The sequence below is a fragment of the Cajanus cajan genome, chromosome 8, assembly GCF_000230855.2.
Source record: "Cajanus cajan strain Asha chromosome 8, NIPB_CcT2T_4, whole genome shotgun sequence".
Taxonomy (NCBI): domain Eukaryota; kingdom Viridiplantae; phylum Streptophyta; class Magnoliopsida; order Fabales; family Fabaceae; genus Cajanus; species Cajanus cajan.
Window position 1 is genome coordinate 1,396,200 of NC_138524.1, and position 24,206 is coordinate 1,420,405.

At 26.1% G+C, this 24,206-nt stretch overlaps 2 protein-coding genes and 1 long non-coding RNA gene across 13 annotated transcripts; 1 reads left to right on the forward strand and 2 right to left on the reverse strand.

The window, feature by feature from the left end:
- Window positions 1-8,023: 8,023 nt before the first annotated feature.
- LOC145950875 (uncharacterized) lies at window positions 8,024-9,667 on the reverse strand. Its single transcript, XR_014428708.1, has 2 exons — window positions 8,638-9,667; window positions 8,024-8,549 (listed from the first exon to the last, which is right to left on the reverse strand). It is a non-coding gene; the product is annotated as an uncharacterized LOC145950875 (long non-coding RNA).
- A 2,377-nt stretch (window positions 9,668-12,044) lies between these two features.
- On the reverse strand, window positions 12,045-14,739 carry LOC109798259 (cell number regulator 6). The gene is made up of 4 exons (XM_020358466.3): window positions 14,519-14,739; window positions 13,811-13,925; window positions 13,095-13,372; window positions 12,045-12,479 (listed from the first exon to the last, which is right to left on the reverse strand). Exons 1-4 carry the CDS (start codon window positions 14,621-14,623, stop codon window positions 12,249-12,251), a joined length of 729 nt encoding a protein of 242 aa, XP_020214055.1. The 5' UTR covers window positions 14,624-14,739; the 3' UTR covers window positions 12,045-12,248.
- A 5,187-nt stretch (window positions 14,740-19,926) lies between these two features.
- Window positions 19,927-23,519, forward strand: LOC109798622 (LUC7 N terminus domain-containing protein). 11 transcript variants are annotated; one of them, XR_014428674.1, is made up of 10 exons: window positions 19,927-20,088; window positions 20,171-20,299; window positions 20,597-20,636; window positions 21,066-21,141; window positions 21,230-21,430; window positions 21,551-21,760; window positions 21,841-22,244; window positions 22,317-22,405; window positions 22,488-22,612; window positions 22,743-23,519. XR_014428674.1 is itself a non-coding variant. In XM_020358952.3 (7 exons), the coding sequence occupies exons 1-7, from the start codon at window positions 20,046-20,048 to the stop codon at window positions 22,180-22,182; spliced, it is 1,041 nt and encodes a 346-aa protein (XP_020214541.1). In that variant the 5' UTR covers window positions 19,927-20,045; the 3' UTR covers window positions 22,183-23,519. The 11 variants fall into 11 exon arrangements, 1 of the variants encoding a protein (XP_020214541.1); XR_014428675.1 differs by having other exon boundaries at window positions 22,500-22,612; XR_014428676.1 differs by having other exon boundaries at window positions 22,551-22,612.
- Window positions 23,520-24,206: the final 687 nt, after the last annotated feature.

Here is a 24,206-nt window from a genome sequence, read left to right on the forward strand (position 1 = left end):
ACCAAATCAAATATGAAGTATGTATATGATAAAGCCATTGATGCCAGTTGTACTGGGATCAAGAAAGCCCAAGTTTAAGGGGAAAATGTCTAAAGTGTTTCCGTTACCCTCCAGTCAGTGTGCTCTTTTCTCACAACTAAGCTTGTGAGTAGCACAACAATCTTTCAGCTACGAGCTTAACCAGTTAAGTAAAGATTACCAAGAATTTCTTTCTTCAGTTAAGTAACCTTATTAATCATTTTTTAAATAAACAATGAAACACAATAGCTTTCTAAAAAATATTATTAGAAGGTAAGGTAATATATATTGCATTAAAATAAACTAAAATGAAACTTATTTTTCCTTCTTACACAACACAACACTTACTGTGAAATGGAATAAATACAACTTAATACACAAGTAAGCACCAAATTTTAAAGAGTAACTTCTACAACTGCAAGTGAAGATATTCATTTACCAATAATATGATGATCGATAAGCAAAATGAACCACCTAAACTTAATGGAGTGTGGTATAATACTTTGCTTCCAGAAGCCTCCTATTTAAGATTTCCACCTTGTTTTTATTCACCAAAACAGATATAATTTCCAAACATAACCAATGCAAACATGAATATGAAAATTAACCCATCCACCTCATCTCTCTCATCCCCAACCACCTAAAGTAAGCAAAACAATTTCTAGTCACATGCTAATGTACTAAGAATCCCAAAAGCATAGCAAGCAAATTCCAAAAATTAAAATAGGCAAATATGCGTAATACAAGCTCAATCTGCATATCTGTAAAGGCAGTGACATATTTTAGTTTCCAGTAATAGAGAATCTTCAATGGTTTACCTCAACACGTGGCTGTCCAGGAAGCAGCTTTGCAACTGCAGTACCTACTACAGCATGACCAGCCTCATGTCGTGCAACTACAGCTTTCTCACTTCCTCGTAACTTGGCAGTCTTCTTTTCTATGCCCTAAAACAAATAATTTGGAACTAAGAATTTATTTAGCAACCCACCTGACTGTAGCATAAACAAGAATTTCTTTCTTCAGTTAAGTAAAGCAACATCAAAATTCAAAGCAGAGCAAAAATGTTGGGAGAAAAAGCAGAGCAAAATGTTTGGAGTCGAACCTCTTTTTCTTTCTCAGCCACCGAATTCCAAGTTCTCAGAATCCCGCCATGGATCTACAGGAGCAGACCGAAATGTTTGGAGTTGAAAATGAGTGACAATGGCTGAAACCCTAGCGGCGCGAATATAAGGAAAGGGAAATATTAGGAGGGAGTGGCGTTTTAAAACCCTTAGCCCTGGGTTGCTCTGAGTTTATGAGTCCGAAAGTAAAAAAAATTATAAAACATTATAACTCAAATTATAATAAATATTTTAATATTAAATTTATTTTATTTTAAAATTAATTAAATATTTTTATCAAAGAAATTACTATAAATTTTAAATTTTATTTACTATGTTTTATAATAAAAAAATTTAATATTATATCAAAAGATAATAAAAATTATAACTAAAATCATAATAAAAATCATAATAAAATATAATATTGAAAATTAATTATATTTTATCACTTTTTAATAAAGTGAGTGAATGATAATGAATTAATTAAAATTTTAAAACATATTTTATTTAAAAATATTTTTTTATCAATATAATGACTAAAAATATTATAATAAATAATAAAATTAAATCTTATAATAGTTATTTTTTTAATGATACTAAATTAAATATTATAATTATTTTACAATAAATTAAAATGAAAAGATAATAAAATATTTGAACTGATATTTCAAATAAAATATATTAAAATATTATAATCAAAATAAATTCAGTATTAAATCAAAAGATTATAAAATTCATAACTAAAATTATAATAAATATTTGTATCAAAGAAATTGCTACACATTTTAGATTTTATTTATTATGTTTTATAATCAAAAGATATCTAACATTAAATCAAAAGATTATAATAATTATAACTCAAATCCAGATAAATATTTTGATATTAAATTTATTATATATTAAAATTAATTAAATATTTTTATCAAAGAAACTATTACAGATTTTAGATTTTATTTACTATGTTTTATAATCAAAAGAAATCCAATATTAAATTACCCAACATAACAAAAATTATAACTAAAATCATAATAAATTTTCTAATATTAAATTTAGTATATATTAAAATTAATTAAATATTTGTATTTAAGAAATTGTTGCAAATTTTATATATATATTTTAAACTTTTTATTATATTAAATTAATTGAAAATTAATTATATTTTATCACTTTTTAATAAAGTGAGTGAATGATAATGAATTAATTAAAATTTTAAAACATATTTTATTTAAAAATATTTTTTTATCAATATAATGACTAAAAATATTATAATAAATAATAAAATTAAATCTTATAATAGTTATTTTTTTAATGATATTAAATTAAATATTATAATTATTTTACAATAAATTAAAATGAAAAGATAATAAAATATTCTAACTGATATTTCAAATAAAATACATTAAAATATTATAATCAAAAGAAATCTAGTATTAAATCAAAAGATTATAAAAGTCATAACAAAAATTATCATAAATATTTGTATCAAAGAAATTGCTACACATTTTAGATTTTATTTATTATGTTTTATAATCAAAAGATATCTAATATTAAATCAAAAGATTATAATAATTATAACTCAAATCCAGATAAATATGTTGATATTAAATTTATTTTATATTAAAATTAATTAAAAAAATTTATCAAAGAAACTAATACAGATTTTAGATTTTATTTACTATGTTTTATAATCAAAAGAAATCCAATATTTGATTACAAGATAATAAAAATGATAACTAAAATCACAATAAATTTTCTAATATTAAATTTAGTATATATTAAAATTAATTATATATTTGTATTTAAGAAATTGTTGCAAATTTTATATATGTATTTTAAATTTTTTATTATATTAAATTAATTGAAAATTAATTATATTTTATCAATTTTTAATAAAGTGGGTGAAGGATAATGAATTAATTAAAATTTTAAAATATATTTTAATTACAAATATTTTTTATCAATACAGTGACTAAAGTATTATAACAAATAATAAAATTAAATAAATTAAATCTAATAATAGTTATTTTTTTAGTGATACTAAATAAAATATTCTAATTATTTTACAATAAATTAAAATGAAAATATAATAAAATATTCTAACCGATATTTCAAATAAAATACATTAAAATATTATAATCAAAAGAAATCTAGTATTAAATCAAAAGATTATAAAAGTCATAACTAAAATTATAATAAATATTTGTATCAAAGAAATTGCTACACATTTTAGATTTAATTTATTATATTTTATAATCAAAAAATATCTAATATTAAATCAAAAGATTATAATAATTATAACTCAAATCCAGATAAATATTTTGATATTAAATTTATTATATAATAAAATTAATTAAAAAAATTTATCAAAGAAACTAATACAAATTTTAGATTTTATTTACTATGTTTTATAATCAAAAGAAATCCAATATTTGATTACAAGATAATAAAAATGATAACAAAAATCATAATAAATTTTCTAATATTAAATTTAGTATATATTAAAATTAATTATATATTTGTATTTAAGAAATTGTTGCAAATTTTATATATGTATTTTAAATTTTTTATTATATTAAATTAATTGAAAATTAATTATATTTTATCAATTTTTAATAAAGTGATTGAATGATAATGAATTAATTAAAATTTTAAAATATATTTTAATTACAAATATTTTTTTATCAATACAGTGACTAAAAGTATTATAATAAATAATAAAATTAAATAAATTAAATCTAATAATAGTTATTTTTTTAGTGATACTAAATTAAATATTCTAATTATTTTACAATAAATTAAAATGAAAATATAATAAAATATTCTAACTCATATTTCAAATAAAATACATTAAAATATTATAATCAAAAGAAATCTAGTATTAAATCAAAAGATTATAAAAGTCATAACTAAAATTATAATAAATATTTGTATCAAAGAAATTGCTACACATTTTAGATTTTATTTATTATGTTTTATAATCAAAAGATATCTAATATTAAATCAAAAGATTATAATAATTATAACTCAAATCCTGATAAATATTTTGATATTAAATTTATTATATATTAAAATTAATTAAAAAAGTTTATCAAAGAAACTAATACAGATTTTAGATTTTATTTACTATGTTTTATAATCAAAAGAAATCCAACATTTGATTACAAGATAATAAAAATGATAACTAAAATCATAATAAATTTTCTAATATTAAATTTAGTTTATATTAAAATTAATTAAATATTTGTATTTAAGAAATTGTTGCAAATTTTACATATGTATTTTAAATTTTTTATTAAATTAAATTAATTGAAAATTAATTATATTTTATCAATTTTTAATAAAGTGAGTGAATGATAATGAATTAATTAAAATTTTAAAATATATTTTAATTACAAATATTTTTTTATCAATACAGTGACTAAAAATATTATAATAAATAATAAAATTAAATAAATTAAATCTTATAATAGTTATTTTTTTACTGATACTAAATTAAATATTCTAATTATTTTACAATAAATTAAAATAAAAAGATAATAAAATATTTTAACTGATATTTCAAATAAAATATATTAAAATATTATAATCAAAAGAAATCCAGCATTAAATCAAAAAAATTAATAATTGTCAGTAATACTAAATTTTGTTGTAGTGTCAATATGGTGGCTAAGAGTATTATAATAACTAATTAAATTTAAAAAAATAAATCTTATAATGGTAATTTTTTAATGATGAAAATTAAATATTATAATTATTTTACAAGAAATTAAAATGAAAACATTTTTTATAAATTATTATAAATAATAATATTTTTATTCTTTTAGCGACCGATTTTAATTCGGTCGCTAAAATTATTATAAATTATAATATTTTTATTCACTTAGCGACCGATTTACCTTTGGTCGCTAAAATTATTGTAAAATAATAATACTTTTTTATTCCTTTAGCGACCGATCCTACTTTCGTCGCTAACATTATTATAAATAATATTTTTTTATTTTTTTTTGCGACCGATATAAATTCGGTCACTAAATTATTTCAAAAATATTAATATTTTTTAGCCACCGATTACAATTCGGTCGCTAAAGTTATTATAAATAATATATTTTTTTTTTAGCGACCGATTGTGAGTTGGTCGCTAACTCTATTTTAAATAATATTTTTTTTTATTTTTTTAGCGACCGATTTTAGTTTGGTCGCTAAAATTATTATAAATAATATTATTTTTGATATAATTAGCGACCGATTCTATTTCAGTCGCTAAACTTATTATAAATAATAATTTTTTTTCATTTTTTAGCCACCGATTTTAGTTGGTCGCTAAAATTGTTATAAAATAATATTATTTTATTTTTTTAGCGATTGATTTTCTATTTGGTCGCTAAAATTATCATAAATAATATTATTTTAATTTTGTTAGCGACTGAAACCGTTCCGTCGCTAATTTAACCAACATTTGTTATGTTAGCGACCGATTTAGCGACCGATTTTTAGCCACTACAAATTTCGGTCGCTATTTCGGTTGCTAAATAAAATTTGCTACCAAGTCAAGTTCGGTCGCTAATTAAGTCGCTATTAGCGACGAAAATAATTCGGTCGCTAATTTCGGTGGCTAAAATGACTTTTTTTTGTAGTGATTTAACTTCATTATCACTTTTAAGGAGAAAATAAGAAGACTAAATACGACCTTAGACCATTGCTTGTTTTCATTTATTCTTATTAATCAAAACTAGTCATAATAATGCCAACTTTTACAATTTTGGAAGTGAGGGAAATTTCTTTAGTTTGGTCAAACTAGTAATTAATCAAAACTATGCACGTATAAATGCGCGTGAAGAATAATGTAATTAACACTGAAATATGTTTCTAATCACGTAAATAAATTTTGATTTTGATTTCTGAATTTATTTTTCATTTTTTTTTTAAATTAGACATCATTGATTTTTCGTAATATATTTTTATTTATTGTAAAATAATAAATTTTAATTTTGGTCTCTTTAAAATATCAAAATTTCACATATATAAAAATATAATATCTTTTTACAACTTTATTAATAAAGTATCGTTATATTGTTGTATTTCTTAAAAGATGTAATTAATATTTCGTATAAATAAAAATTTGTATATTTTGGTATACCTTTATAGTTTCTAATATTAATATTAAATAAAAATTATTTACATAAATTTTGTGGAAAAATAATTGTTTTTTTAATTTACATTAATGTAAACAGTCCATAATTATTTATAAACCAATATGTGTGTTATATATATATTTTTTCTAAAATATTATTTCATTATTAATATATTAGTTTTTAAATGATTAATGAGAATATGATTTAATTAATATAAGTTTTTGAAATTAGTTGTTAGAGAAAATACAATTTAATTAATATAAATTTTTATAGAAAGTTTTTGGAGAGAAGAAGCTGAAGTTTCCGTACGAACAATTTTTTTGAATTGAATTTCTGTCAAAAATTTAAATTTAATTTTATTAAAACCTTTAATAATTATTAATTAATATAATTAATATTTTATGACACTATAAATATCTTATATATATTATTTTCTTCTAACATATCAAAATTTCACAAATATAAAGATATAATATCTTATGTGGTTTTTCAAAAAATGTAATTAATAATTAATAGAATTAAAATTTTGTATATTTTAACCATTAAGATTAGTCTAGTGGTTAGGTGAAGAAGGAATGAGGTAATTAAAAATATGAGGACCTAGGTTCAATCCTTATTGCGACCATCTTTGTAATTTTTCCTATCTTTACCAAAAACAAATTTGTACATTTTGTTATACCTTTATAATTTCCAATATTAATATTAATATTAAATGAAAATTTATTTAATAAATTTGAATGAAAGATTTTTTTTTAATTTACATTTACTTAAAACTGTCCATAGCTATTTACAAAGTAATATTTGAGGAGTTATTCACTTTATATGTTATTGATATTTTTTTATTTTTCAAAAATATTATTTCATTATTAATATATTATTTTTTTAATAATTAATTAATATATAATTTAATTAATATAAAGTTTTGGAAGTAATTTTTGGACAAAATATAACTTAATTAATATAAAACTTTGAAAAAAGTTTTTGGAGAGAAGAAGGTCTCTCTTTACATTATTAAAAGATTATAGATATATTTCAAAGACTAATGAAATTTTCTTTAATTGGTTGATTAAAAAACTTAAGTTGTAATAAAGTTTTTTATACTGAATTTGATTTCAACTGAGAAAACAAAATATTTCTAGAACGTGTATCTAAAGCTTTAATTGCCACTCTCTTATTCTCAACTATAATGCATCGAAATATATTGTAAAAATCATTAATAGAATAAATTGAATGTCTGACATTAAATAAATTTAAACAATAATACTTAGCCGAGGGGAAATTCTTGACAAATAGTGCTATACTTAATTGTTGCAGAAAAAAACACAAGATAGAAAGATCAACTAGAAGAGGAGACGTACACGAATTGAATTATATCTGGTCTAGTTATCTACAAGTGATAGCGACAGTGTGTTCCTATATTTTTTTTTTTATCTTGAATGAAATTATATATAAAAACAATTAGAACATCTAAAAGCATAAATAAAGTGGTAAAATTCATTTTTAAAAATTTACAAAATAAAACAAAAAAATATAAATATATAAAATAGACTCAAATTCTTTAAATAAGATATCAAATTTAAATCATGTAAAAAAATATTTGATTGAGAGAAAAAATTTAGAATAATTTATGAAAACGGGTAGATAATTGCAGTTATATAAGAAGGTAATTAAAAAAGTTCACATATTTTTATGAATTTGTTTGTAAATTAATTAATGATATAACTCCCAAACTAAAATAGCTTCAACTATACCGCTACGCTAATTATTTATCAGTTGCAGAATAATAAATAATTGTTTTTAATATATTAAATTAAATAATTTACACATCTGGCAAGGAGTCATCGCCGTTTGTATAATTACAAAACAAGGGATTGATCCCTGTTTGTGACACCTCCTATACTATACAATGAAATAACCATAATTTATCACGTTCCGAACAAACAAAAGTTATGCGAACCAAACTTTATGTCACGGTTCGCTGGGTGATTCCCACTCTCAATAATTCATACTTAATTTTTAATATATATTCTCTCCACTATTTTTCTTTTGACGAATGTTTCTGGACTTTAATACACATATTAATCTACAATTAAATTAAACAATAATGCAAAATCACAATTCATAATGCTAATTTTTTTCATCATCATTATTGCGTGTATATGAAACTAACCAGCGGCGAATAGTAACAAAACTGTATCAACACCGCAACAACTAATTAACGAGACGAAGAACAAATCAACAAAATCGATCGCATCTATGGAAGACGATTCTGAAGGATTAGGCGATGAATCAAGCAACGCTGTAACGAAAAGGAATTGAGAGAAGTAATTGGATGAAAGATTGCGGATGAATAAAAAATTTGAGGAGTTTTGTACAATCGGACTTACTTAGGAAATGGAAATAATAATTACAAGGAGATTGAGGAATGAATCTCAGAAGTTGACGAAGGCGCGGAGAAGCGTGAGAAACTCGAAGCATCGGAGGTTGAAGCAGTTCTTGTTTTGTCGGCTGCGTTTGAGGTCTTTGGATTTGCGCTGCGTTGTCATGGACTCCATGACGTCCTGCTTGAATATGCAATCGTTGATCTCGCGGTGGTCGTCGTTGCCGTAGAAGACGTCTCCCATGACTCTCCGGTGAGTTTTACGGCGAAAGGAGGGCGGAGCAGATGACATAGAAAAGGAAGAGGAATGATTGGATACGCATAGGCCACACCCGCAGTAGTCACTATGACTATGAATATGATCCTTCTTCACACAGTCAACGCCCACACAAATTCCCTTACCCATCCAACGCATAATAATAACAATTAATAATTCTGATTATCATCACAAATCACCTCCTATTATTTTCTTTATTTATATACACGCCTTGCGTTTTATCTTTTTTCATCTTATTTTTCAATCATACCACTATCTTATATGATATATCAATCTTACCAGAATACTCCACTGCTATTCCCTCACTCAAAATTCATAACTAGTTTCAAATTTAAAAGGAGCCTTTTCTACCCAAATATTAAAAATCCTTCAAAGGGATACATTTTCTTTTTTTAATTTTTTACTAGTAAACAAGACTTTTTTTTAATTTTACATAAAATTATTATTTTAAAGTTACTATAAGAGAAAAATAATTAAACATATTGATCATATATAGACTCCTGACTCTCAAATGCCAAAAATACAGAAAAACAATACTCGTAAATTTAAACATTAATTTTGTTAAAATAAAAGAAAAGAAAAAACTTAAATTTGTGGTTATAAAAAACAATGAAAGTCGTGTTTTTTAAATACGACTTACTTTGTTTTGGATTTTTTTTAAAAATTTACCATTTCAGGAATTTAAAAAAAAATATATATAACTTGATTTGATGATAAATTTATTTTAAATTGTTAAATAATAAAAAAAATAATATTTAAAATTAATTATTCTTATACATATAAGATTTTAAATTAAAACTTTGAGATTTGAAAACATTAATGATTTTTGAATATTTATTAAATAAAATATAGATTTTGTCGATAATGAAGAAATGCTATAGTTTATTAATTGGGTCGGTTAATTGACTTGGTTTAACCCGTAAAATAATATGATTCCATATGATAGAGTGTAAATGATAAATAAAAAAGATATGGATAGGTACAGAAGATAATGATAACACCCTATTGTTACGTTTTATAATGTTCACCAGCCGCCTTTATGAGATAATCTTGTTTATAATATTGAATAATTAGTGTGGAAAATATGATTTTATTTCTTTCTTGTTGAAATTCAACCGCACGAATCCTGACCATTCAAACCATTTCTTTTTTTATATACAACTAACAAATGTTTATATTTATTATATAATTCTCTCAAAAATAAATATTTATTATATAATTAAAATTTATAATAAATCATATATAAATATTGTTATATTTAAACATATGAATTGTGTTTAAAATTTATATAAATAAATACTTTTTAAATATATTAATTATATTTTAGATATAGAACATATAATTTATATTTATATTATGTCATAATATTAAATTTAATTATTGATAAATTTACTATAAAAATATTAAAATTTAATTTATAAATAAATATAATAAATAAAAAATTAATTAAAAATAAATTTATAGAATTTTACAAATATTACTGTGGGATAATGACTCCTAAAAAAAATTATTGCACAAGATAATTTTTCATATTTAATATATAAAAATTAATTAAAATCAGGATCAATTTGAGTTTTTTAGTGTCTTGGCAAAGTTAAAGAAATAATGCCTTTATAATTATTTGAGTATCACTTATCATTTCAATTCTCAAACTTAAAAAGGTAATATACAAACAATTAAACAAATAATTACTAAAAAAAATAATTAAACATAGATACACTATACATTGAAAAATGGATCATTAATAATAACATATTAAAAAAATACGGTAGAAAAATAAAAATTCATAATTTAATTTCAAGATTTTAACCGAATAAAATAGACTACAATTCACGATTTAAAAAATAAAAAGTGAATTAAAAAATAAAAAATAAGGAAAAAAAGTTAAAGTCAAACTTTTCTTTAAACTTTATATTATTTATGAAAGTTCATATCAAGAAAAAAATTTAATAATATATCATATTTTTCTCATTAATTTAATATTATTAATTTATTTTCTTAAAATTATAAGTAGAGTTTTTTTACGGATAAAAAAATAATTATTAATTAATTGTTGATAATTAATTTTTTTTATAAAAAAAAAAAATTATAAAAATAATCAAAAATTGAATATAGATTAACATGCTTCTATCATCCTAAGTCTTCTCTACCCATAAATCTTTACATTCTTTTATTACATTTCTCTGGGCGGTCTGGAACTGTGACATTGTTACATCTGTAGTAACAACTTTTTGTCATATGCGACACTGTTTGGATGATTATATATTATTAAATTTAAAAAATTAAACATAATTATAAAATTTTATGAATCATATTTGTATTTATAAAAAATCGAGGTGTTATTTTGATGAGATGTATTAAGTATTAACTCCAACCCGTTCTCAGCGTCCAAGCTTCTCGCTCCTCACTATTTTTTTTTATCTCTTTTTGGGGATAAGAGTGGTAACTCTTTGCTATTAATCGGATTAGATTACATTCTTGTCCCTCAGTTACTGATTAATTATATCCTTCCCCACTAGTTCACCAAAAACTCCTTCTGAGCTGTTCCTTTATTGGTCCACCCTTGACCAAGGCTTTGCCACGTCAAACGACCTGACGACGTCCAATAGCACAACTCAGAGTAACTCAGTTGAGTTTAAACGGGACAGTACAATATTATTATTACTAATATTAACGTACAGGTATATTTATTAATTTTATATCTATTAACGTACTGTTTTATTAAAACTGTAAATAAAATTAACCATTTGTTAGCATGTGTAAGTAGTCAAGCTAAAGTAGCAACGTTGCATAGTTATTTCATTCATACATTGGATGAGTCATATACATACATAAAAGATTATTAGTTAGTCTGACAATGTTTTTCGAACTAAATCCCCGTTCCTGTACATTAATAAATCCAACATATATAAGAAGCAAAACTAACTACATTTTAATATTAGATGGCCTTTCATTTTATTTCATCACTGCCTGAGATTGAACATCACCAGAACGATCAATTAGAGGCTGAAATTTTTAATTAAATTTCCGCACTTTATACATCTGTTCTGACCCAGGACAGTAAGAAATAAATGACAAAAACAAAATTAAAAGATAAGACTCTTGCATAATGTATTTATTTTAAGCCGGAAAACAAATTCAAAATTAAGGATTCGGTATATAATAATATGGATCTCTAAAGCCGATGAGAGTTATGTATGTGATACACCTACATGTGACATGTCCAAAGAAACGGGAAGAAATAACTCAACGTCAAAGGTGAAAAGAAAAAATCCTCTATTAAAATAAACACATTACCCCCCAACCCTCAGTATTAAGTATTAACAATGGTATTGTATAGCTTATACAGCCTGTATCTCCACTTCAGTATGCTCGTTATTGTTAGGTGAAGAGGTTTCGGGAATTTCCTTGTCCTCGGTGGTGGACTTCATCTCTTGAACGGGAGGAGGGTTTACAACAGTCATTTCTGAAAATAAATTGTCTGAGAGCCGTCCCTTCATCTCCCTGTGTTCTTGACACAAGGCACACCAGTGCAAGCAGCAGTGCACACAGCATGCATTACACGGTGAATTCTGCAATCATAAAAATAAGTAAGCAGTCCTTAAAAACAAGTTTCATGTATAAAAATCAAAGGAAATCAGAGGAAACTGGAAACAATTAACACAAGTATCATGCTCCTAGGAAACACAATAAAAGCTATATTGACTAAATTGACCATCTGATATTCTCCACTCACTCCACTGTGCTAATCACAGCCATCAGGCATTTGATCTTGTGGTGGCCTTGCCTAATGTCGGGGTTCTAACCCCATGTTAGCATGGATGTTCCAGTTATCAGAACTGATGAAAAATATGATATTGTCCCTAAAGGCAGAGGCCATCATACAAAAACAAGAGAGCAAATCTTCCAGTTACACTAGATGAGCGAAGAGATGACATACAACACAACAGCAACATTAGCTTCTCTCTCCATCTTCCAGGTCTTGTAGCATTGTAAAAACAGTTCCCAAAGTTTATCAGGATTTCATGGTTACTTACTAAGATTACAGACAGAAAGTCTATCTTTGTTTCCTTACCAATTATCTCAAAATATGCATCCAAATACCTAAAAATTATCTTATCACCATATATTTTGCTCAAAAAGAAAATAGAAGTAGGTTTTGTAACAGGACAAGCTCGTATAATTACCTTCAAGTGATATTTCTTCTGTAATGATTGCCGAACTTGACCAGTGTGAATGCCACACATCCACCAAGTAAACATTAAACCCTCAAAAATGAGACATACAGTCCCCGGGTCAACAGCAGGAAAGATGGAAGTTGCAGCTACAGTTGCTACAGCCAGAGAAATGCCACCTTCAACACAAAGGGCATGACAAATGCATGGCCCAGTCCAAGGAGTGTCTTCCTTCAATCTTTCTACATTGCGCCCAAATAATACACAAGGACAAAACAGTCCAGTCAAGCCTGCAATGAAGGTAAAAGAATGTAACAGGAAGCAACTGTCTACTATAGCAAGTCAAATGTCAGTGCAATGTACAAACGCAAACTCCTGCCAGAGCCATACTTATAAATCCTTCACATCGAAGTTTAAAGCATAGCCCAACCATAATTGAGCAAATAAAGTATTTTATATATTTTGATAGTAAGAAAACGACTTGGTCAAAGGAAGTCAATATTTTATAATGAAATTTTATTTTATGTGATACTGATGCTCGCTTATCACTTTAGTCTCTGACCTGACAACTAATTAGTATTAAATGAATTCATGGATCTGCAATCTAGTCTAATAAAGTAACACAATGATCATTCCCGAGATCCCAGCTGACTGACTAAACAAGAATATATCATAGCTACCATCCCAATTCTAGTACATTTCGAGAGCTTGTTCATGCATTAACTTACAGCTTTCTCTGTCTTCAGCACATCCAAAGATCCCAGTCGTCCAAGGTTCATCTGCAGGAGGTGAATAGCTTTCAGGTAGCGGCTGTCTACATTCAGGGCACTTGCGAACATCCAACTGAAATGTATCAAAAACCATAAGCAGATGAAAAGTCACTCAAAACCCCAAAGAAATACCGGCACAAGTTTAACATTTTCAGATTGCAGTGACTAACAGCTCCATAACTATTACGCGAGATTTTAAATTTAGAAGTTAAAACAGAAGCTGCATAACTAATTCCTCGGATTGCTCTTAAGAATGTGAATTTCTTCCGAACTCAATCCTACAAAAATAACTCGTAAGGATTATCCTTATATCCCTCCCTTGTATACACTCTTCTCACCTTTCCACTACCCACATTGACAAGGGGTCCATTAGTCAATGTGAGATATATTTATATAACATACACCCCTTGTGCCAAGGATTAAACACCTCAAACGTGAAATTAAACTTGCAAGACTGAACATTTGGCCTGATAACAAATGCTAGGATAAACTCTAATACCAATTTTGAATTGTGGGTTTGGGTTGGAAGGTGATTGAAAATGTGCAGGTCTAATATCCACTTTGACATAACTCATAGAACCACGAAATAAATAAAATTTGACGCTAAACTAGTTAGCTAAAGCCCTTGAAGAAGATTTGGTTACAAAATTGGGGAAAAGAAGGTACCTGAGGAACCTGAATTGGTTGGTTGAGTTCGCCAGGGGTGATATCTTCGAGAGGTGACTGATCTTTGGAGAGTTTGACATAGCGTGATTGCTTCCTTTCTTCCATCTGAGCTCCTTTGAAGATCTGAGGAATCGCGGGTGTAGATCTCGTCTATCACAAACCAAGGAAACAGCGTTGGAAACGCTGCTTACTTTAGTCAACCGCCCTATGCCATGCCTTTCTTTCATTCATATTTATTATTTATTAAGGATAATTAATTCTTTTACTTTTCAAAATTAACGCATAAAACCGTATTATATACCACTAAAGTAAAAGCCCATTGTTTTATAAATTTGACTATAAATAATAATTCCTCCATACAAAAATTAAAAAAAATAATTAATATTTTAATTTTTAAAGTATTTATTACTTATTTTCTTGTTATACTTTTTAAGTGGTTAGAAAAATAAATAAATATATTAAAAATAAATAAATATATTATTTAATAAACATACATTAATTATTAAAAGTAAAAATAAAATAAATAAATAATAATAATAATATCAAAACGACTATAATTAAAAAATGGAAAGAATATTATATATATCATGATAATTGCTAGTATATTAAGATAAAAAATAAAAAAAATTTAGTTAATAAATAAAATTTTTATTTATATTTTGTTAAAAAATATATTTATACTACTTTTTTTCTTAACTAAAAATCACATATTTTCTTAATAATTAAAGTGTATGTTTTAAACTATTACTCTCTCTTATTTAATAGTCATATTTTTCTAATTAATTAGTGTACTTTTTAATAAAAATTATAATTAATGTAGTTTTATCAAATTAGGAGTATTTTAATTTGAAAATAATTAATATGTTAGACAATATAAATTGAGTCTAACAATTGTTCTTAATTAAGTTTTATAAAGAAAAATCTAATAGTATTGAATTCTGCTGATTTTCTTTTATGAATAAGCATTATAAACTTTAATATTATATTAATGAATCATTAAATTTTATCTAATTAGAAAGTGAACACTTTAATTTTTAATTGTGCTATTATTCATCTTTAAATTTCAATTTTTTTTTGCAAATAGATAGATTATTTTTAATTAATTTTTTAATTTTATTTCTTATTGTAAATAATTATTATTTATATTATATTGATATTAAACTATTATGAGAGAATGAAATATTAATTTATTTTAAATCACACTCATTTATTATTTTTTATATATTACTTATATATATATATATATATTAAAACATCATAAAATTAAAAAAATTAAATAAACATATTTTTATTATTCTCTTATTTTCTTTCTTTTTAAATTCGTATTTTTTTATTATGTTTGAAAATAATTGTAATAAATAATAATAATAAATAAATAAATGACATTTAAGATAAGTAATTTAATTCTGAAACGATTAAAAAATTATAAAATAAATAAATAGTAAATATCAATAAAAATAAAATTAAAGTTGAAAGTGTTTATTTGTAAAAAAATAAGTTTGGAGATTAATGAAAATAAAATTAAAGCTTATAATATTTATTTACGGGTAAACTTTAATGGTTGATCGGAATAAAATTAAAGTTTTTATTTTTTATTTAAATATAAAAAAATATATATAATAATTTTATAAAGTTAATCTTATTAATTTTAAAAATAATGTAGCATAATTATAAAATTCTAAAAAAAATTGTTAATGATCCGATCTCTACACTTAATATAATACAACACTATATGATGAAAATTATATATACATATACACACACACACACACATATATATATATATATATATATATATATATAAACTTAACTACCTTAGGATTCTCTTACAAAAGATATAATATATACATATACAAAATCATGTACACCTATACAATATAATATCAAATGTGCTAAATTGTATACATTGCAACCTTACTGTCGATCAGCGTCTCCACACAATCATCGTTACATCAGAGTAGTAAACACAAGATAGGTCACACCCAACATGATCATCCACCAAGTCAATCCTGTCATATTCTCATATTAAGTATAATCATTGTAGTCTAACAACAAGAAGAATAGAGGGCGAGCTTGTGAAAGAATCAACATAACAACAATATACATGTACAACTTATACTATACCAACAACTTAAACAACCTTCAATTAGTTTAACACAACATCAACATATCATCAACAAGTACAACTTTCAACCTTCATAAGGACGGAGCCAAGGGGGGACCTACGGGTGCCACGGCCCCCCCAACAATTTTAATTTTTTTTTATATACATATATATTACTATATGGCACCCCCTATTTTTAATATAAACTCATATTTTTAATATAAACTCATATGTATATTACTATATGGCACCCCCTATATGGCACCCCCAGTATTGAAATCCTGGCTCCGTCCCTGAACCTTCATATAGAACTTACAATATAAATAATAATTTCCATGATACAAACTTTTCACCTTAGCACACACAACTTTAATCAATTAATGCAACGTCACGTATATCAACATATGAAGTTTTTCCCACAATAAAGGTAAATTGTTTAAATGATTTAATCCTATCAAATCATTATTTTTTATTTATCGCAACCAAATCAAGTAGATACAACATTATATCTCTTATAATGTTTGGTAAACAACTTAAACTCGTTTCTCAAGTTCACTACTTAAATTAGGAAAGTCTAGCACTACTAATATGATAAAACAACTTGGGTGCGAGTTTATCATAACCTTCAGATGCATATTTAAGCCTCATATAAGATTATTTCGTCAACTACCTTCCAAATATTATGCACCTTTTTAGTAATCAATCAAAGATTTTTTATCCATCGATTTCATACTTTATCCGGTTATTCATTTCATACACGTTGTCTTAACTTGGCTTCTATATGGTTTCACATAAAACTTATAGGAGACAACTTTAAAATAACTATCCATCAAAAAGTCAACTTACTTATTGAAATATCTTTAACTTTGGCTCTTAGAGTATCACAACCTTTATTTACACGATGAGGTATTTTTATTTTTAAGAAAACTTGACTCTCTTATAATTTTTGTGTATCTCAATTAAGACATGTAATTTAACTCCACATGCTTATACAACTAATCAACTTAAATCAACTTACTACATACATCTTTTAACTTTAATCATTTTCGTCAACTCTCATTTATAAATAACTTTAAACATCACCATGCATTATCATAGATCAATTCATAATGAACTATGATCATATAACATCATTTATATACACAAGTCACCATATTTAAATCATTAAACAACTTAGAATATTACATTTTATTTTAGCATATCAAATTCGACACAATTTTTTTCACACATAATGTCATTAAGGTAAAGAGCTTCAAACTTGTTTATGCTTAACGTTAATCGACTGTCGTCTAGTATGGATGAGATAAAGAGTTTTAATTTATGAACTAACATTAATTATTAATTTAACTAAAATAAAGGAAATGAAGAATATGACACATGATTTTTAAAGAGACTCTACTAATAAATTGACATTTGATAAATGAAGATTCTAAATATAAAATTTCAGTTTGAAATACGTTATTAAAATGACATGAGATAAATAGATCACTAGCTTAAAATTGTTTTATACACAATACAAATAAATATAGATAAAGAAACATGCAAACGTTATGATAACTTTGAATATATATTTGACTTATTTTATTTTAAAAGCACATTTATTTATTTATGTCTATTTAATATAATATTTCGAGTAACCAAACATGCATTTAAAACAATCATGTTTTGAGTAACTATTCATTTTGATTGATCCACATGAATGTGATTAAAAAAAAAACATATAATTGGTTTTACGGTGTGAAGTTCTATCACCAAGTTAATTTTAAAAATACTTATTATTAATTATTAATTTAATAATGAGAAAATAAATTATATATCTATAATATAAAATAATTTTGTATTATTATCTAATCATAAACAATTGTACACGATAAACTCGTTAACTTCTACAATAAATAACTAATATATCATAATAACGAAGATAATTAGTAGTTGTTGAGTTGAGAGTTAAAAATAAATATAAAATTAGATTCAATCTTATTAAAGAGGCTATAATATGTTTTATTGATTAAACAAAATATTAATAGTGTTATAAAATTAATAATTTATAATTTAATGTGCTAAATTACAATTTTAATATTTTTTTAAAAATTTAATTTTATCATTTATTTTTAAAAAAATTCAATTTAGTCCTTTATATTGAATGACTTTAAATGATTGTTTCTGTTAAATTTCTAATGGTCAATGTTAAATCAACCCGAGTTGACCATTTACTATATATGTTAAAATAGATTTCGATATGATAAAAGGCGAAACTGAACCTATTGAAAAATATAAAAGATCAATTGAATACGTTTGAAAAGACATAGAATGAAAATAGAATTTTGTATTAGCAGAATTCTATACAGTGGTATTGAAATTGAAATAATACGAAAATAAAACAAAGTATATTCCAACACAACAAATAAACTTTGAACAAAATTTGAAACAACTGTGAATAAAGAAATAAATGCATTCACATAATATAGTTATACGAAGTTAAAGTTTTACAAAGCAATAATAACATTAAAAATTTCCCTAAAAAAAAAAATAACATTAAAAATATGAAGTTTGATTTGCTAACGTAATTATAAAAAATAGCTACTTCAAATAATTTCACACAAAAAATGTTAATCCCCACGAAAAGTTAAAATCGATCTACACAAAAATTGGATAAATATTTTACATTTTAATAACCATCTAAAATTAGTCCACAATAAATCAAATTTGGAGACTTCACAGCTTTGTTAATTTAACTCTCATCTTCGATTAAAATTTGTTGTATTTAACTGGGTGCAAATAGTTAGATTTTGATTGATGCAAATGAGTGTATTCAAGTTCATTTTCCTTCATAATTTTAATCAATAATTAATTACACCAATTTAATTCTTTATATTTTTAATTACTTTATCAGATTTTATGTCACTTCATAATTTATACTTACTATAAAAGAAATATAGAAGTATGTAATTATAAATTTTTTTACATTAACAACTAATTATATCTTTTAATTGTGTTATATCTTTTAATTGTATCATGTCACTATTAAAAATAAATATATTTACAATGACATGACATAATTAAAAAATATAATTAATTATTAGTGAAAAAATTTCACTGACAATGTATAAATGATTAACTATTCTTTTAATATAAAAAAAATTTATATTTTCAATATTTTATATATAACTATTAAAAATACGAAATACTTCAATCTTTCTAGTAAAAATATAATTTAGTTTTATATAATAAATATTAAAGATTAAAATAAAGAAATAAAAAAGAAAAGAAAGAGGAAAGTGGTAACTGTCGATTTAACTAGAAGAACTAGTGTTCACACGGTACCACAAACCCTACCCTCTATAAACCAATTTCCCAATCCTTTCTTCTCAACTCTTTCATTCCAATTTCGAGAGGAATTCATTTGAATTAGGGTTTCCCAGCATGGACGCTCAGAGAGCTCTTCTCGACGAACTCATGGGTGCAGGTACGTCTCTCTTTTCTCAATTCACCGAATCCACTACTCCAATTCAAAACGCATTAATTTGTTTCGTTTTGTTGTTTCTTAGCGCGCAACTTGACGGAGGAAGAGAGAAAGGGGTACAAGGAAGTGTCGTGGGACGATAAGGAAGTGTGTGGATTCTACATGGTGCGCTTTTGCCCTCACGATCTCTTCGTCAACACGCGCAGTGATCTCGGTGCGTTTCAATTCCATCAATAACCATTCAATTTCAATTCAGCTACACTGTTACTTCATGTATTATTAGATTGTCGCACTCTGCGAATCGGAATGGCTTCGTTTTAGTGTGTTGTTCTGTTTCATGCGTTTTTTGTGAGCTTTGAGTGAGGTTAGTTAATAAATTCGTAAGTAATATATCTGTTGAATTGAATTGCTTGGGCAATCATAGGGATCTTCTTTATTGTAATGTCTGAGACTGCCTTGACGGATTTCATTTTTTCCCCTTTTTGCTTAATGCGCGTAAATTTGTATGCAGGACCTTGCCCGAGAATTCATGACCCAAAGTTGAAAGAAAGGTGCACATTTAAATGTATTTTTATATAATTTAGGTTTTGTAATGCATATCTAATGACGAGTTGTATGGAACTTCTTTATGCTGTGTTTGGTGGGAGAGAAAGAGGGTGGAGAAGAGGAGAGAAATGAATGGAAGTTAATGTTGATGTGTGGTTTGGTAGATCAGAAATAGTGAGGAACTGTGACTATACCGTATTCAATATAAGTTTCATGATTCCTGCTTCAATTGGTGCTATGGTCGTATGTTCAATATAGACCTTACTGATGCTTGCTTCTTTTCCCAAGTTTACTATTCTTTGCCTTCTGTACATTTGACTCCAAAATATGTTGATAAGTGAAACTACAAGTCTCAATACATTGTTTTTAGATTATTCCATAACTATGTAGTTGAATTTTAGATTTAATGAGTTTTACTGTGTTGGTAACTTCAGTTTTGAGAAATCACCAAGACATGATGCATATGTACCCAAATTTGAAGCTGAACTTGCTCAATTTTGTGAGAAATTGGTAGGTCACTTACTTGTTGACATACCCTCCCAACACTCTTGTTTGTTAGTTGATGAATCACTCTTTGTATTTTCTGTAATAATCACAGGTGATGGACTTGGATAGAAGGGTAAGACGTGGGCGGGAACGTCTTGCTCAAGAGGTAGAGCCAGCACCACCACCACCACTGACAGCTGAAAAATCTGAGCAGTTATCTGTTCTGGAGGAGAAAATCAAGAATCTGCTGGAACAAGTTGAATCTCTTGGTGAAGCTGGGAAGGTTGATGAAGCTGAAGCTCTTATGAGAAAGGTGCTAAAGATAATGCAATACCTTTTTCCCTTGCATATAAAATGGACATCTAAAGATTTACCTCTTGCAGATCTGAAGAACTTTTGATTAATTTACTTTTCCGGGGACTTTCTCTTACAGGTAGAGACACTTAATGCTGAGAAGACAGCCTTAACACAACCTCAAAATGACAAGGTGTTGATCCTTGGTCAGGAGAAGAAGATGGCACTCTGTGAAATATGTGGTTCTTTTCTTGTTGCAAATGATGCTGCAGAAAGGACTCAGTCTCATGTTACAGGAAAGCAACATGTTGGTTATGGCATGGTTCGTGACTTCATAAATGAGTTTAAGGTGAGTTTTGTTGTCTTGAACCAACTTACACTAAAATATTTATAAAATATTTCTTGATTTAAGTTGGTATTGTTTTTCAGACTGCTAAAGAGAAAGCTAACGAAGAGGAAAGAACAGCTCGGGAAAGAGAGGCAGAGGAACGGAGGAAACAGAGGGAGAAGGACCATGAGAGAAGGAGACGAAGTGATTCAAGTGATAGGGAGAGGCATCGTGATAAAGATCACAATAGGGAACGGGATAGGTATAGAGATAGAGACTCAGACCGTGAAAGGTCTCGGGAGCATGATGTTAGAGGTTATCGAGATGGGGGAAGGGGGGTGGATTATAGGATGAGGAATGGAAGAAACGGAGGTAGAGACAGGTACCGTGATCGGAGCAGGTCACGCTCCCCTGTTAAGCATGGCTACAGAAGGTCTTCTTGAAGTCCAGTTTGCTCAAATTAGTGGAATTTCGTGATAGATGTCAGAATTTGAATTTAAAAGAGGTAGTCTTTAATATCCCAAGACTTGCATAAATATGAGCTTTTGGAGTCTTGAGTTTTTTTTTTTCCATCAAGGGTGAATTTACTCTTTTCCCATCTCAGAGCTTTGTTGAGACTATACAATCTCCCTTTCATCAATATTATTAATGGAGAAAAGGGTTGAGGTAGGTATTTCACTGTTGTAACTTTTCTTACAATTTGTTTTGCACCTTGATTTAAGTTATTTATGATGATTCATCTCTGAAGCATTGTGTGTAGTCTTTCTTTTCCCTCATTTCTGGAAATCAATTGATTGATTTAAGATGTCAGACACAAAATTACATGAATGATTGTCATTGCTGCCGAGGGGGATGGTTTACTCTTGTATTGAGGTAACATGTGAATCTTATACCTTGAGACAAATAGATTGATATTTGTTCAGCATAGAAATTTTTGTTTTCTTTTCCCTTTTCTTTTTTGTTTCATTACATTTGTTTCTTAAGGTGGTATAAACCAACACAGGTTTAAAAAAAATGCTGCTTATTCTGACATGAATTTGACATTGAACTACATTCCGAAGGCACCAGTTTAGAAGATATAGGTAAACTTGCTGAATCTGTTGTTAGTTATCTCCCAAATCCATGGCATCATATTTATAATATATATGGTGTGTGATATCATCCGATATGATCATATATTGAATGGAGAACTAATTTTTATTCCCTACTTTCCTGATGCCATTCTTAATATGGGTTTCCGATGGGGAAAAAGTGCTCAATTGGGAACTGGTTTGGAATGGTAATTACAGGATGATGACGTATCATCCTCTATAAAAATATTTGATTTACATAAGTGTTGTTTGAATTGAAAATTCAAAGGGCTGGCAAATACAAGGATTTGGTTGTCTTTGCCGAGTGATTCGATTGCAGAATTATTGACATTTGTATGAAATACATTCGTTGAACTGGGATGCAGAATGTCTCCTTTCATGAACAAACTTTCTACCTTTATTGTCTGGGTGACTGGAGGTAATTGGCTCTCATCATATCAACGTTTAATTTGGTGTTCAGGAACACAAATATCCTTGTGATCTTTGATGGCTAGATTGTTTGGTGTGCAGGAAAACAATCGCCTCTTGTTATAAGAAAATTTTGCTTATTCTTTTGATATATGGAGAAAGCGATGTGCTTTTTACTGTTCAAAATGGCACTCAAATCTTTGATGAACATACATTGAACATGCGTTCTTAATTCTTGTAAAGGTTCAAGGAAATAAAATGAGCGATTTTTGGAGCAATAACCCAGTTTTGCAATAAATAAAAAAAATAGTTCATGTTGCGTCAAGTCGCTCGCCCTCGTGTTTGAACTCTTTTTAGTTGCCTAGTGCAAGTCATGGAACGATTTAACAACAAGCGAGTGTGAGAATGTTTTTTTTCTTTTTCTTTTTTTCGATTGTTCGACAAATATGTAGTGGTAGCAAATGCACGAGCTTGTGCCAAACATATAATGGTTGTCCCTAACCATCGGTTAAGTACTTGTTTAGTACAGTAATATATTCAAATCAATTATCTATAACGTAGTATATTTATTATAAAATTTAGCACGCATTTAAATTATGTTTCTAATTTATATTTGCTTTCAATTGTTCTTGAACGAATAAATATAATCGTTTAAAGACATTTGGAAGTGCAAGAACTTCTAATTTCTACATGGGTTTTTACTCGGTGAATCGGAGACTTTTACCTAGAAATCAGTTTATACTTGGAATCTGTTTCAACATAGCAATACAACTTCAAGCACTTCCTCTTGTTCCGCGAAGCTTATCATTCGGTCATTTACATTCAGAAAAAATAATATCCTTTAACTTTTTTTAGGTTGAATTGTACGTTTATTATTTTACTTTGATTTCACCGCAATTTTTATCTATAAATTTTTACTAAAAAAATGAACATCTAGCCAATTTAGGGCATGGATGTTTTAAGTAAAA

Bases quoted from the DNA above. Each gene is read 5' to 3' on its own strand.
- LOC109798622 (XM_020358952.3), top strand. From the start codon at position 20,046: ATGGACGCTCAGAGAGCTCTTCTCGACGAACTCATGGGTGCAG. The intron at 21,142-21,229 runs GTAGGTCACTTA...TAATAATCACAG, and splicing joins CTCAATTTTGTGAGAAATTG to GTGATGGACTTGGATAGAAG. The intron at 21,431-21,550 runs GTGCTAAAGATA...TTTCTCTTACAG, and splicing joins CTGAAGCTCTTATGAGAAAG to GTAGAGACACTTAATGCTGA.
- LOC109798259 (XM_020358466.3), bottom strand. From the start codon at position 14,623: ATGGAAGAAAGGAAGCAATCACGCTATGTCAAACTCTCCAAAGATCAG. The intron at 13,926-14,518 runs GTACCTTCTTTT...GATACATTTCAG, and splicing joins AACCAATTCAGGTTCCTCAG to TTGGATGTTCGCAAGTGCCC. The intron at 12,480-13,094 runs GTAATTATACGA...TTATGATTGCAG, and splicing joins AGAAGAAATATCACTTGAAG to AATTCACCGTGTAATGCATG.